The 14,200-nt window shown below is 48.2% G+C and overlaps 6 protein-coding genes across 6 annotated transcripts; 3 read left to right on the forward strand and 3 right to left on the reverse strand.

Moving 5' to 3' along the window:
• Positions 1-1,378: 1,378 nt before the first annotated feature.
• Positions 1,379-2,254, forward strand: F5147DRAFT_657437 (uncharacterized protein; the record flags this gene model as incomplete). The annotated part of the gene is made up of 5 exons (XM_041434272.1): positions 1,379-1,492; positions 1,547-1,702; positions 1,748-1,944; positions 1,994-2,156; positions 2,207-2,254. The coding sequence occupies 5 exons, from the start codon at positions 1,379-1,381 to the stop codon at positions 2,252-2,254; spliced, it is 678 nt and encodes a 225-aa protein (XP_041287122.1).
• A 2,352-nt stretch (positions 2,255-4,606) lies between these two features.
• Positions 4,607-5,263, reverse strand: F5147DRAFT_720964 (uncharacterized protein). The gene is made up of 2 exons (XM_041438854.1): positions 5,242-5,263; positions 4,607-5,186 (listed from the first exon to the last, which is right to left on the reverse strand). The coding sequence occupies exon 2, from the start codon at positions 5,169-5,171 to the stop codon at positions 4,761-4,763; it is 411 nt and encodes a 136-aa protein (XP_041287123.1). The 5' UTR covers positions 5,172-5,186; positions 5,242-5,263; the 3' UTR covers positions 4,607-4,760.
• Positions 5,264-5,338: 75 nt separating this feature from the next.
• F5147DRAFT_422091 (uncharacterized protein) lies at positions 5,339-7,299 on the reverse strand. Its single transcript, XM_041429745.1, has 3 exons — positions 6,507-7,299; positions 6,070-6,460; positions 5,339-6,020 (listed from the first exon to the last, which is right to left on the reverse strand). Exons 1-3 carry the CDS (start codon positions 7,224-7,226, stop codon positions 5,452-5,454), a joined length of 1,680 nt encoding a protein of 559 aa, XP_041287124.1. The 5' UTR covers positions 7,227-7,299; the 3' UTR covers positions 5,339-5,451.
• Positions 7,300-7,713: 414 nt separating this feature from the next.
• Positions 7,714-8,466, forward strand: F5147DRAFT_422097 (uncharacterized protein). The gene is made up of 2 exons (XM_041429746.1): positions 7,714-8,042; positions 8,095-8,466. Exons 1-2 carry the CDS (start codon positions 7,773-7,775, stop codon positions 8,263-8,265), a joined length of 441 nt encoding a protein of 146 aa, XP_041287125.1. The 5' UTR covers positions 7,714-7,772; the 3' UTR covers positions 8,266-8,466.
• Positions 8,467-10,719: 2,253 nt separating this feature from the next.
• F5147DRAFT_764009 (uncharacterized protein) lies at positions 10,720-11,595 on the forward strand (the record flags this gene model as incomplete). The annotated part of the gene is made up of 2 exons (XM_041440678.1): positions 10,720-10,821; positions 11,163-11,595. The coding sequence occupies 2 exons, from the start codon at positions 10,720-10,722 to the stop codon at positions 11,421-11,423; spliced, it is 363 nt and encodes a 120-aa protein (XP_041287126.1). The 3' UTR covers positions 11,424-11,595.
• Positions 11,596-13,131: 1,536 nt separating this feature from the next.
• On the reverse strand, positions 13,132-13,928 carry F5147DRAFT_585470 (DNA glycosylase; the record flags this gene model as incomplete). Its single annotated transcript, XM_041431868.1, has 3 exons — positions 13,132-13,293; positions 13,352-13,728; positions 13,784-13,928. Coding segments are annotated over 3 exons (684 nt in total), but the record flags the coding sequence as incomplete, so codon positions are not given.
• Between the last annotated feature and the right edge of the window lie 272 nt (positions 13,929-14,200).

Here is a 14,200-nt window from a genome sequence, read left to right on the forward strand (position 1 = left end):
AGAAGAGGAACGTGCAGTGCACGTGCATAGTGGCGGATGATGCGAGGAACGGGAACGGTCCTGAGGATCCGGTCAACGGAGAGTCGGTAAAGGAGGACGAGCCGGTAGGTGGTGAGGGCGAGGATGAAGGGAAAATGATAGGGGGGCCACGTGACCGATGTTACTTGTAACAGCAATGCTTATTTCGTCCGAAAAAATCATGTTTCAGAGTCATGGTACCCCCTCCCCCCACCTACTCCACCAAGAAGCATGATTTTATGTCAATACAGATGTGCTAAGGGATGTTCCTAGTGTTTAATGATGATACAAATAGATTATAGATGGATTCAGAGTGTTCTGAACCAATATGGAATGTGATGTGTGAGTTTGCCTGGTACTCCCCCTCAAAGATCGATTTTTCTAGGCTTCACATGACTTGTCAGCACTTCAAAAGTATCCTTCCTGGGGGTTCTTGATGCTTCTGAACACGATGGTAAAGCCAGATTTGTCAGAAAAAATCAGGTTATTGAGATATGTAGGGTCCCCCTCCCCCCTCCTAACTCATATATCTTGGTATTATATAAATACCGGTATATAAATAAGTGTTCCTACTGTTTTAAGAGCATATAAAACGATTGGAAATGGTCCCAGAGTGTTTTGGGCCCATCCTGATTAAGATATGCGAGTTTTCATGGTACCCCCCTCAAAGATCGATTTTTCTAGGCTTCCCATGACTTGCTTGTGCTCTAGGAGTATTTTTCCGGGGTGCTCTTGATGTCCCTGAACAAGATGGTGAAGCCCAATATGTCAGGAAAAATCAGGTTGTTGAGATACAGAAGGTCCTCCCCCCCCCTCCTACCCCATATATTTTACAACACTCACATTTCACTCAAAACCGATACTGAAAATGGTTGTCCCAGTGTTTTTAAAGCATAGAAATCGATTGGTGATGGTCCCAGGGTCTCTGGAGGTCAGCATTGTTGACCTTGGCTGGTGGGATGAAAAACTCAGTATTTTGACATTATCTACAGATCCCAACCGCCGATTTCTTTCATTCCGGGCTCATATTAATCCTTGGGCATCCCTCTAAAATATGTACCAGCCCAAGGAGAGAAAAAAATTTCAAACTTTGAAACCTATTTCTGTTTTGACCATATAAGTGGTTGATGATGTTTGAAGTTGTGGTCTTTGGTTCAAATCCTGCCCATGGACAATAATTATTAACTCATGCCTTGGGTTAGAATCCAACAGCAGGCCATGATTATTTTGTAACCAGGAACGAACGAATGACCCCCCCCCTAAAATAAATGCACCCCCCTCCCAAAAAAAACCCCCCCACCTGGCCAAAATGGGAAGGAATGAGGGGTCGGTACGCCTGCGGGGGTGCAGAAAAAAAACCATGCGAGATAGGGAGATAGAGACTCTTGGTCTCGCCGAGACTGAGAGTAATTGGCTATCTATTGATGCCACCAGACAGTTGCTACGCTTGGTTCGCAACTGTGTCTCCAAAGTGGTGAGCTCGTACCGTTCTTTGATTCTTGTTCACTACCCATGATTGTATTCTCAGAATGGTGCCGCCTCTCGCATTTTAATCAACATGTTCCTATTACGCTTGGCTTCTGTTATGCGCAATGAAGAGGCAGAGGTTAACATTATTCCAAAGTTTCCTATCTCAAAAACTACACTTCAAGGACATTCTTTTGGCGGCGTCGTCGACTTTTTGGTGACCTGAGCTCATTCGGAATATACTGGTGCGCCTACTCGACAGATAAATTTGATGACCTTGACTAAAAATTTTGTTACAAAAGACTTGCTGCTTGACACTCCTGTCGCTGCGCTCGCATCTCATAACACTCACGTAGCAGAACATGTAACGTGCAATATATTTGAGGCAAAACAGGACAATGTAAAAGCGGCTTTCCCGCAAGCTGTTGTGGCAGCTGCTTCATATTGTAAAGAACACAAGTCAGTTTCTAGCATTACTGTGAGCGAGGTTCACCCAGTTCTTCCTTAGATTATCTGTCATGAGAGGTTGTATCACAAGTGGAGAACAACGGGCCTTTTTCATCTATAACATTGACGCTTCGGACCAGGGTGAAGTGGCGCTCGCACGAGAGATAGCATTGGGACCCAATCTTGAGGAACTACCCCTTCTTCTGGGACTTTTACGCGATTGGGTATGTCAATGGTCTTTTGATCAGTTTTGCACAATCTGATGTCTTGACAGGTGGAGAATGCAAGGGATTACGAACAGAATTTTTTCGAGATCAAGTGAAGACTGGTGTTCAGAGCCACTGCTAGTTCTTCATGGTAGCTACTTGTACTTGGTACTAATGTCGGTTGAACCGTTCCACGAATTGTCAGGAACTAGGAGCAATTGTATACTTGTGTAACAAGTGGTGTTTATTGCCTCGAATTGGATGCGAAACACGATGAGCGCACAGGAACTCAATGGTACGTTCAACTTTACTTAAAATTCAGCGAAGATTCGATCCGACTGTCCTCTACCACCACTTACCGAAGATGAAGATGACGAACCTAGTCCTCCACCACCACCAAAACCTGCGAATCAGGCAAAGAAAGTAGTGCCTCACCTTATTGTCCCTCCCTCCCCTCACCCAGCTGCGACAAAGGTCAGCTTGAAGTTTAATCTTGCCTCCGCTAATCAGCCATCCATCGAGGATGCGCACTTATGCTTTCTCTTTTTGCTCGCACATGTCGTTTGCCACACTTCGTTGTTTAGTATTATGCTGAAGCTAATAGATTGCGTTGCACTATACTACCTGGCTCGTGTGACAGTGTTAGCACCTCAAGTCTTGATGAGCCTCTCAGGACATGGTACTCTCTCAAGTCTTGCATGAGGGCGCCTGTCTATAATAGCCTCTCCTTTGTACAAGTCTCGCGTTGCATTGATGTGCTTGTCGCGTTATGAATGACCCGTTGTATCATTCACCAGAGACTGTACAAGAATCGTATACCAGACATCAGTATTTAGCTGTAAATAAGCAGGTGATCACGAAGGCAATACGGAGTCTACAAGGTAAAAGAGCGAAAGTCAATACGAGAGTTAACAATAGCGTTGTACGCAGACGAAGGCTTGCGCACTCTGTAAGTCGAACAGTTACAGTTTGTTAGCTAACAACATGGTTTCCTAAGCAAGCGTGGCTACATACGCATCGTTGATGAAATTTTTGATTTAGCCTGGCGACACACATCGAAGCGGAACATCTGACAAACGGCTGCTTGTAGCAATTCTTTGAGGTCATAAGTCGTTGAAGTCATAACAGGTTCTATGCACTTTACCGTACCATTGAATCGTGCTTTCCATTTCGTGATCCGTTCGAGAGAGACCTATCTGCATGAATAACGTCTGGGAGCTGTAGTAAACAACCACGCTCGAACTTGATGTCATCATTGAAGGGTGCATGACTCGAGACCTTGACCGAACTATATGCACTCGATGTTCAGAATGCAGTAAACGAAACAAACAAACTGGTGACAAACTTATTCGTAACCATCATCGATTCTCGAACTGACGGTAATCATCGCGAACTCGATCGTGAAAAGCCGGATGGTATTGAATGCGACTGCGAAAGTTCGTTTGAAACGTCATCGCAGCATGACCGATGCTATGCAAAGACTATCGGAAGCTCACCACTGTCGTCCGCGAGCTTGACTTGAAAAGCCAGCGTCTACTCCACTTTCCGCATGCCCAGACCCTCCATAAACGTGTCGCATCGGGAAATGTATAAAACGCTTTTTATGGATAAAGGTCGAGATCTCTTCGATTCCTATTTCATTTCAAGGCGTTGACGACTGCATCACGAAGTAAGTTATTGCTTGAGAGTGAAACCTTAAGGGGTCCTATGCCAAGTCAAAGGAGATGGCTGATCTGCGCCCAGACATAGTCGATGAATCATATCATAGCATGCAAAGCACGACATGTCTACGTATCTCGCGGTGCGTGGCAGCCTTTTCAACGTGGGTCACGGAGTATATGACTCACTCGTCTCAAAAAGAGAAATATCCTCCACAGGCAGACGTAAAAATCATAATCAGTCGTTCTGAGGTAGATCGGTTATCGATATCAGGAGCCTGTGATAAGGTGAGCCAAAGTATTGCCTCCCAGTCATGCTGTGATCTTGACAATGAGAACGCGTTAAAATGAAAGTTCGTATACAAGTGCAAATACAATCATTCTTAGCGCGTGACCAGTCGCCTTACACCACGACTCGGATTATATGAAGTCCTTCGAACGTTTAACGCGGCTGCCAACTCATTCTGCTAGAGATCGCTTGTTTGAGGAAGAACAGCGTGAGTTTCTGCAGCTTCCATTACATATCTCACGACTCGGTTTGAAAACCGGTGGCTTCTTATCCGCCTGCAAGCGTGCAAACAGTGCTGCGCCATCAATTGATGCATCCCAGCTGATTCCACAAGCCCACCGAACCAGTTCCTGAACCTGTGCACGGTTACTAAGTACATCCGCCGATTCAAATCAGCGAAGTGCTTTCATTACAAAACAGCCCGTCACGGGACCTCTACCTCATTTAAAATTATGCTGCACTATCAATATACACACTGGTTGAACTCAGAGGATGAATACACGAGGCTTTCAAGCACGCACCTTGCAGCCGAACGTGCGAACACCACCAGGCTGAAGGCTTAACCTTCAGATACTCGTCATACCAACGCACATTAAATTCAGGCGAGCATCGCGTAAAACATTCGTATCCTGACTGCCGCAACGTTGGTTGGGGGGAGCGTGAGTGCGGATCGGTTCATAAAATTTGTGATACAGCGAGTAAGTGGTATGTGTGATGCGCGGCGTCGACAAAGCAGACCTGTTGGCTTGACACGGACTGATCGACTCGACACGGACTGATTGAATTGATACAAGTAGCATGAAACGATGGACGATGAACCGCATGAAACAGAAGGAGAAAAATACAAAAAAAGAAACAAAAAAGCACGGGGACAACAGTTGCAGACAGCGAGACCAGGATGGATAAAACATAGTGGGGTAATCCGATTGGATGGTTTGCATTAGGTGATAGAAAGAGATTTGACTGGACGATAATCAATAGCGAAATCACCGGAGGTTTAAGAGAAATAGCAAGACAGTGGAGTCTAGGAGCGAGGACGCCAATCAAGGAAGCGCAAACCACATGAACGCGCAGGAATGTCAACATTTATCTTCTCGGCGCCTAGAGTATTCAAGAATTTTTCTGTTGGCCTCCGCTGTAATGGACATGTGCTTACTCCCCAACTTCCATGTCTTCCTCCTTCATGCCAGTCGAAGACGCGCTGCGGTGGTCAGCTGCAGCATCAGCTGCTTCTCTCAATTCTGCGTCCACATCCGCATCACCTTCGCCGTCTGCGTCTGGATCTGTGTTGGGGTCGGAGTGGGGAGAAGGAAGATGTTGCGCTGAGAGGTGTGGGTCAACTAGGGGTGATAGAATGGAGGATGTTTCACCCACCAGAGGACACCGCACCCCGTCGTCTTCGTCCAGGGTCTTCGTCGTCTGTGGTCTGGAGAGTAGCGATCGCAGGCGGGGAGGGAGGGTCACGGTTCCGATCTCTCTCGCGGTCCTTTGCAGACCCACCACTGCGTTTCTTGTCCTGTAAAAGCACAGGCGGCACGAAAGACGCCGAGCTTGGAAAAACTTGCGACTGTGTCTGCGCCTGTCTTTGCGTCCCAGTAATCGTAGCAACAGGAATGGTATCTGTACGGTGCAATCGAGCTGCACTAGCGTTGCTACCACCAGCCACATTTGCATCGGTCGTTCCCCGCCGTTCTACCCGTTTCATTTTTTTTCTGCAACGGTCGCATACAGTACCAGGCCCTTCTGGCCCAGGCCCCCATTTTTCGACGCATTTGTTGTCTTTGTAGCGCCCTGGTAGACCACATTGGCGGCAGATGCGTTGACCAATAGAGTTAGTGGGGGGGAACGAGGTTGTGGGGGGAACGGCAGGTGGAGGAACTGGTGCGATGGGAGTGACAATGGCGTTAGGAGGTGTTAGTGGGGAGCCATTGTGAGCTGGCGCTACGTCATCAACTCGAGATCCGTTTATTAAAAAGGGACGCACTAATATTTGCACTTGACCCTGGTTTGCCCTTCTTTTGGGGGGCGCCGGTAACGGGAGGGGCAAAAATATGGGTTTGATAGGTCCTGAGCTCGCCAGGCTGATCTAATGGACCTACGGGAATATTCCTTGACTGGTGGGCAGCCAAGACGGCACGAGGAGACTGTGGCTGTTGATCACGAGCAGTTAAAACGCTCCTTTCGTCAGTGGCAGCGTCAAGGAGGAGATCCTCGATGTCCTGCGAAGTAGCACGAATACTAGAGTGGCTGCTAGAGCGGGAGTGAGATTTATGAGTAGGTTGAATGCTAAGGTGGTGATTGAGATGTTGAATCTGGTGAAGGTGTTGGGGGTGGGGATCCATGTCAGGGATGCGTCCGCGTGACATGGAGGTAGCCTGGGGAATGTGAGGAGATAGAAAGGTGGTATGAGAGGGAACTTACCGAGAGGGGGGGCCTGTGGTCATATTCTCCACGTTCGTTACGTGGTCGTTTGGAGGGAGGTTGAGGTTGTGCGATAAGATAAGAAGGGTCATCGAAGCTGCCTGAGCGAGGACGGACGCCGCGAGTGGATGGTGGAGGAGGGAGTGGGCCTGGAGGAAGGGCAGAAGAACTAAGTGAAGAGGAGGTGTAACGATGATGAGATCGATTATATGAACGAGGTGGGGGTTCTACAGTGATGCTAGGATTGGCGGAATAAGGGCTATGATCATGCTGATTTTGATTGGGGATGGGGGTCAAGACAAGATGACCACCTGCATCTCTAAGAATGCGCTGAAAGCCAGAACGTGCATCTGCAGCACGGGATTCGATGGCGGCGAGGTATTTATTGAGTTCTTCGTAAGATTCGAGAACAACGCGTCTGCGGGCTTCTGCTTCGTCTCTTTGTCTATCGGCATGGGCTACACGTGCCTCAGCTTCTTCGATGACACGACGAGCCTCGCCTGAGAGGGGAGCACCATTGACGGTTGCGGCCTGAAATTCTGCTAGTAGACGCTCTACTTTTTCTAACCGTTTCTTCGTATTTCCGAGTTCTTTTGTGAGTCTGTCATTGTCGCAGTAGCTGTTATGAAGTAAATGTGCGAGCTGGGCGTTGGAATGGTTATTTATTATTCCATTTGGTGAAGTAAGTGGAGGGGAAGTCATGGGAGGTTCTGCAGACATGGTATCGCGTTAGTGGGGGAAGAGGAGGTCCATGATGGGTTTCATTATTATTGGAATGTGGGTTGATAAGAGTTGTTTCCCTGTCGGTGAACACGCCTTCCCTGTCACACTATTTGTTGGTCACTTGTCACCTTTTCCCCGGTGGCAGTCTCGGCCGGGTGTATAACATCATGCCCCGCTCAACTCCCAGAACAAACGTTGCCGACGCACATCATTTCTTAATTAAGTAAAACCCATTTCCCTAATTCGGTTTTAACGCCAAAGACCCCAGTCACTCATTTCATCCCGCCCGCCTTTGGGGTCTTGCCTCGTGTCGGCGCTCACCGCGGCCCCCCCGTATCTCCAATTCTGTCAATATTCTGTCAATTTATTAATTTTATATTATATTATTCTCCCCGCCTCGTGTAGCGGCTACTCCCGATTATTCCCGCCCTAACCCGTCGGTCTCTCATCCGTCCCTTCGGCCAAGCTACTTCTCTCCTCGGCAGTAACACACGAGGCAAACACGAGGCCCCGCACCGCCCATCCCGCTTCCACGTATGTTCTATGTTTACACCCGCCCTTGATCACTCCGGTCCGTATCTTCCAAATTTTATTCCGCCCAAGAACCACACCGCACCCCTACAGCATGCCCGACGAATTCAAGAATCCGTCAACTTAAACTTTGTTCTTCACCTCCCTTTGCTCTTTTCGCTTTTTGCCTCGTTTTTCTTTTCATCTTTCTTCCAAATTCGTCTAATCGTGCCTGACAATATCCTTTTCAAATTTTCATTCGTCCTCTCGTCCCCAGCGTTACCTCCGTCACTACCCTCAGCGGTCCGTCCATGTCCATACCAGTGTATGTACCACATGCTCATTCTCATTTCAGTTCATCACGCCTCGATTTCTACTCTTCATGACATATCCTGACATCATTCATATCCACACTTGTATCCGGCATCTTCAATTTTTTCTAACCGGCACAGCATATTGCCTCCCTAATGGCCCAAATCCTCCAGACGCCAGGAACTACAATGTCCAATCTTATTTATTTTCGTAGCTCGTGTCCTCCTCGAGGTTCCGTGAGCTAACGTTTTCCACCAAATTCCCGACATCCTCTGACTAGAATGCCATTCTTGACTTATCGGCGGCTGTGTAATTATTGTTACAGGCGTAACGCAAGTAATTTCTCAAAATTCGTAATACCCTAGCTTCGATTCTGCGCTCGTCGGCGATAATGTCAGCATCCAGTGTTTTTGCTCCAGATATTCTATAGGAAACGCCATCCTCAAACCTCGGGTAGTTCATCCCCGACACATTCAATCAGTTATGCTGCCATCGAGAATGGTTAGTCTCAAAACGGCTCCGGAAAGTTACCTTGCACTGAATCATGGCAGTGACGTTGCGTTCTTGAGGCTCCGTGGTCCACGCCATTCGCTATAAGCAATAGAATCACGATAACTTGCCCTTCGATGTGGATTCCGCTCAAAATTTGAAATGCCGTACGTGCTATGTATTCATGGCTACACCTAATGTGTAGCAGGCTAGCGGCGGCCGCACGCAGCAGCCAAACTCAGCGAAGTCCATCATTTCCTACGGTGCACGGGTTTTGGATCAATTCGTCTCGACACTTTGCTTCTGATTCTTTGCCACTGCACTTGTCAGGTACTTGCAGCTTCTACGTCTATTCTAGTAAACTTTCAAGCTCGAGTCTAGTGCATAGGGAGCTAAGTAGCGGCGTCCGCAAGCAGCAGAAAGATCTAGAGTCGTAATATTTATCACCGAGAATGCACGGGGAACTGGATCACCAATTCATCTCGGTTCTCTACATTTTCTACTGCACTCTGAGTAGCAGCTTCTACCGCTATTCTACATACTGCCAAGGGATGCTGGGAGCTGGCGGCTTGAACTGAAGCTACTAGCTCTATGGGTTAAATGGCTGACAAATTCTATGCCACTCAGAAATACGACTATCCTCAGGTTTTCCTATCTTTTTATGCCCGTGCTGCATGCGAACAGAATTTCACTGATAGCTAGATTTACTTGATGTGACCATCGTCCCATTTTCCATGCCACGGCTGATCCTGATGAACTCAAAACTCAACCTCATCGGCACCGCGGTCATGAATGCCATCCACCACCTGATGAATACCAACACGCACAGTGCCGACCGGTATCCAATCTCTTGTCTATGATTTTCCCAATTTTGATGACATCGATGCCTTTGCCGATCTTGACGCCTCACCTCTCATGAAGATGCTTCATATTGATCACGACGTGAGCACATGTCAATCTAACTTAAACAGGCGCATCTCAGCTGACTTGGATTATTTTGGATTCTGCGGGATCCAGTACATCCCGAGCGCAAAGCCATTCTAATGCACGCAGGCGCTACCAAGCCTCCGACATCGTCGCTACTTCTCTCTTTTTTGCTACCGAGTGCCTCACAAAATCCTGATATTCATTCAACCCGAGGAATTACGAGATTTTATAGTTTCATGTCCCTGGATTGGGACCTGCGCAGTTGCCTTGGGGTCACGCGCGAGTAGCAGCGAAGATCGTCTCGATGTACTACCCCACGTCAATTCTTTTTCGTGCGAGCTTCTGTGCATAGAGCTCGATGTGAGGCGAGTCCCGCTCGGATAAATTTCGAAGGGGCGTAGGGTTTTACATAATTGGTCCAATGTTTTTGATCACGTTTAGGCTTTTTGTGGGGAATAATTGATTCAGATGACGTTGAAATGGCGTTGAATACATCCCTCCATGTGTACGTACATTGCACCCACTCTTCACCCACAAATACACGACATCTCAAAAACGACAATCTTAGCCGCGAACATCTTCGCCCAGTATGGCACGGCACATGACCCCTGAGCTCGATCGAGGATCACAGAGCTGTACTAAATCCATCTACTTGCCCCACCCACATTTGCTGTGCCTTCTATCTAAATACAGCATCCACTTATCCAAGGTATGCGACAACACCGCAAGCTCGCCTTCTTGGTTCCTGTAGCAAACCCGTTTCCCCTCATCTTGGCAAACCCTACGCAGCCATGCACATCAATATGAACGCTGCATCGCCGCATGCGCATTGCATAGTAATATAACACAACGACAACGCTTTCCCGCTTTTGGCGCGCTGTGGAGCCCAATCCATATGCAATCACTCAAAGCCTTCATCTCAACTCACGCTCTCATCACTGCCAATGACATAAATGAGTTCATTTTTCAGAAGCCGCATGCATCACGTTTCAAATTTCATCCCGCGACTTCTCATAAGTCAACGCCCAGAATGGTTCATTGCTCGTTCAGGAAGTCTTCGTTATCAACTCGTGCCATCGAGCGTTTCTTTTTGGTTTTAGATTTTTCGAATCCCATATATATTTCAATGTGCCAACGTGCATGCGAGTTTTGTTTCTGGACTGGGGCCCCGAACGTGACGTCGTCTGCCTCGTGTTCGGCGCATGTACACGAACTGGGCCGTGGCCCGTGGTGATGGGCGCTCGTACGTTCGATGGCGGTGTTCCTTCCCACCGCTCTTTTGCTTCTGTGTTATCTGATCGGCTGTTGCTGCGTGCGTTATGCGTTGGTGTTGGGCGATTCACGGTCGGATCCTGTGAGTGGCCCTGGCGCCAATGGCCTAGCCTGGACGATTCTATCGCGCTGGCGGGGAGGCAATGCGATTGAAAAATGGAATTCAGAGCTTTCTTACAAACTTTTTATTCAAAGTTCACGATATCCGCTTGTCTCACCCCAGATCCAAATAAACGAAGAACACTTCCCAAGGAATTCAATTGACGAGCGATACAGCTCTCATCAAATGACCTCCGGATGTCCAAGAACCCGTCCTCCCGATAGTTTTTCTAACACGATATGACCGAATGAAGAAGCTCGGCTGAAAACTAGTTCTGCCCGATCGAGATGTGTACGTTCGCTTCCTAACTTTATCGTGTCGAGGGTCTCGAGGCTGACGGGACGCCATCCGTTAATCTTCGTGACAAACTATTGTGGAATGGGAAAGGGGCCGGTTGGATGGCTGGACGGTATTCCTCGGCGGGGATGCGTGCCGTATCCCGCCCTAACATCATCGCATTCGCTGGCATCTTGTCACTCGCTTTCCCAGAGATAACTTCTGGATATCTCAGCTGCCATGTATACGCCGTAAAGAGACACATCCCCCCTGTCAAAACAAAAGGGGCTTTGAACCATACCAAGTGACGGAGATTCGGTTCGTGATGGCAGTACTAGCGATGAGCCATCTTAGGCCATCGACCCCGCCTTCGCTTTCCTTACTCGGGTGCAAAGCCCCAGGGAAACCCTGATAGGTCGTTTCATTTATTAAAATTCCTTGTGCTTCTTTGCTTCTTGCTAACTTGACTAATTGTTGTCCTCGATAGGGCGTTTTTGCGCCTTTGTTCTTGTTCTCATGATTCACAGTTCGGCCGCTGAATGTCCGCCGGTTGGGTGTTTGACCATTTTGGGTCGACCCAGCAGTCAAGTACGGGAGGGCGTAATTACGAGGCGGGTATTTCTTGTTTTGTTATGTTCGGTTCGGTTGCTTGATTATTCTGCGGTCGCTGAAATTTTATGATCCCAAGCGGGTCGAGGGCGTAGTGATTGATTTTCGTGTTAGACCATTTTTTTTGGTCACAGGTTCCCTCAAAATTTTGGGATAGATGATGATCAGAAGATCTGCAGATACCAAATGTCTGTTCTTTGTTCATCCGAGCCATCTGATGAAATTATGATCTGGCAAATGATGCATTTCTGAACACAGCAGTGAAATAGCTAAAAAGATTATCGAATACAAATTGATCCCTAAGCGAAGTATCAAACCCCAGACACACCAATGATTATCGAAAGCCTATGGTCGGATACCCACGTCCGAGAGCGCTCTTTGTCATCTTTCGATGATGATTCACATGGAGAGCCACGCGCCGCTGAACAAAGTAGACAGCGAGAAATCGGGTTAATGCAGTTTTACGCCAACACATACTAGTAAAGTGCGCCCAAGAATAAAACCCCCGGCCTCCCGCAATAGGTTTGCGTGATGGCTGCGGTCCTGAGCGCTCCACTCGCCAGTCTCGCATGTCGTGCATGTTCTGGATCTTACACGCAGTCTGGGATAAATCTGCGTCGACGAGCCTCGTGTTTTGCGCGTGTTTCGCAAGATCGTACGCCACGTCCCAGGACTACTACCTCGTGCCCAGGCCCTGAACATCCCGGGCAGCGTCGTTTACCCCTTTCCTCGCCAAGGACTCCTAAAACAGAGCTCGCGGGAAACCTGGGTCCTAAATTGAGACGTCCAATGAGATCGCGCCGCCGAAACGTTTACAGGCAGGCGATCTTCCAGCGCAGCACTGGCTAGTGTGCACTGTCTTCCGAGTTGCGAGTTCGACTCACGGTTGGATTAGGGGGGGACTGGATCAGTTGACCAATCATTCGTTCATCCAAAAATTAATGATAGTTCCTTGATTAATTGGGACGTCATAGATTTTCATTTGTTTCTTATCTGCTGGCTTTGTAATTGAAAATCGTTCTCGCTTGTCTATGTCCTCGGCGAAGCAGTCCCGTTGACAAGTTGGTGGGACAAGTCCCTGAATAACCCTGAGCACGTTGGGCAAAGCGGCTCGTCACACAAGACTTTGGCAGCGGCGTAGCATCTGTTAGCAACAGCTTGACAGTGTCGGCCTTGCCAGCGCGGCGTGTCAATGTCAGCATTCGGTCAGGTACGACATCGCTGCCATAGCGGAAGAAATTCGTTACGGCTGTATTGGGTTCTACTTTCGCTCGTTATCATCCCTTATCGACCCTGTTCGCGTTCGGGAGGTTATGTGAATGTACAATAAGTAACTGTACCCTGTACACTAGATTAAGCAAATTTTACAGTAATAAATCGACTCATCTATATCACGCCATCGCTCATTCAACCGCTAATAAAATCAGTCGGACCCCAAAATTCATCAGGCTCGAGTTGCTCCATCAGTTCGTCCACCAGGATGAGCAGATAAGGGATATCGACACCTTTAACGACGCCGACGCCATCAGGATACCAAATCTTCCTTTCCTCATAGGCCCACTTCCATCGCTGCAGATAAAATCTGATCAGAGCTGAGGTCGACCACGTGGCGATAGGAAGGACCCACCAGATATCGGATCAGCTCCTTGTCCTCAGGCATGACTTGTTTCCACTCCTCGCTCTCGTGGCTCGTACAGAATATTCGGTACGAATCTAGAGCGTATCGGCCCACGCCTGGATAGTGTGAGACGGGTGTTGGCGGATATGGTATAGTCGTTTTACGGGCCGTTCGAGGGGATCCGTAATGTTTGCGTTTTCTTGGATTCACATAAGTTGGCGCGGTGATTTTTAATCTCGCAGGAATTTCTAAGCGGCACTTAGATGGACGAAGAACGTCAGTAGGAGGATCATTTATGTATTCTTGAGAGATCTCCTTCAGCCATGCTGCCCGTTTGTTGTAGAGGCCGAGCGGTCGCAGAATATTTACGAGCTCATCACGATCAGCTTGTTACGAGACGACCGTCAGCGTTCGTAATAGGGTCGAGAAGTTGGAGCCTACCCTCGATCATATCCCGAGGGGTTGGCCAGCGGTCCATGAGCTTCCAAAAGACTGGGATAGCATATCGGCCAGTAGTCACATTCAGTAGTTTGACGGCGATCAAGAGCTGCCAGGGATTATCAGAAACGGCAGCTGAAATGAGATAGATGAGAAATACTGTTACGACACGTAGGAGAAGAAGTACCCTGTATCAAGATTGGCTTCGCGTTCGCGATGTACCCGATAAGATCGTTAAACAAGTCTTGACGGTATGTCGGAAACGCAGGCATATTCTCATGTGTAAAGAGGTCCTCCGACGGTATAAAAGAAGGCACCCATGACTTGCCAGATTGTGTGACATTGGAAAAATATTTCGAGGTTACCAGTGTGATGGGATCTGGGCTGGTTCTATGGGTGACGTCCGTTTGTTGCGTTGCT

This window comes from Suillus discolor, assembly GCF_016758755.1.
Source record: "Suillus discolor strain FC423 chromosome Unknown F5147scaffold_85, whole genome shotgun sequence".
Lineage (NCBI taxonomy): Eukaryota > Fungi > Basidiomycota > Agaricomycetes > Boletales > Suillaceae > Suillus > Suillus discolor.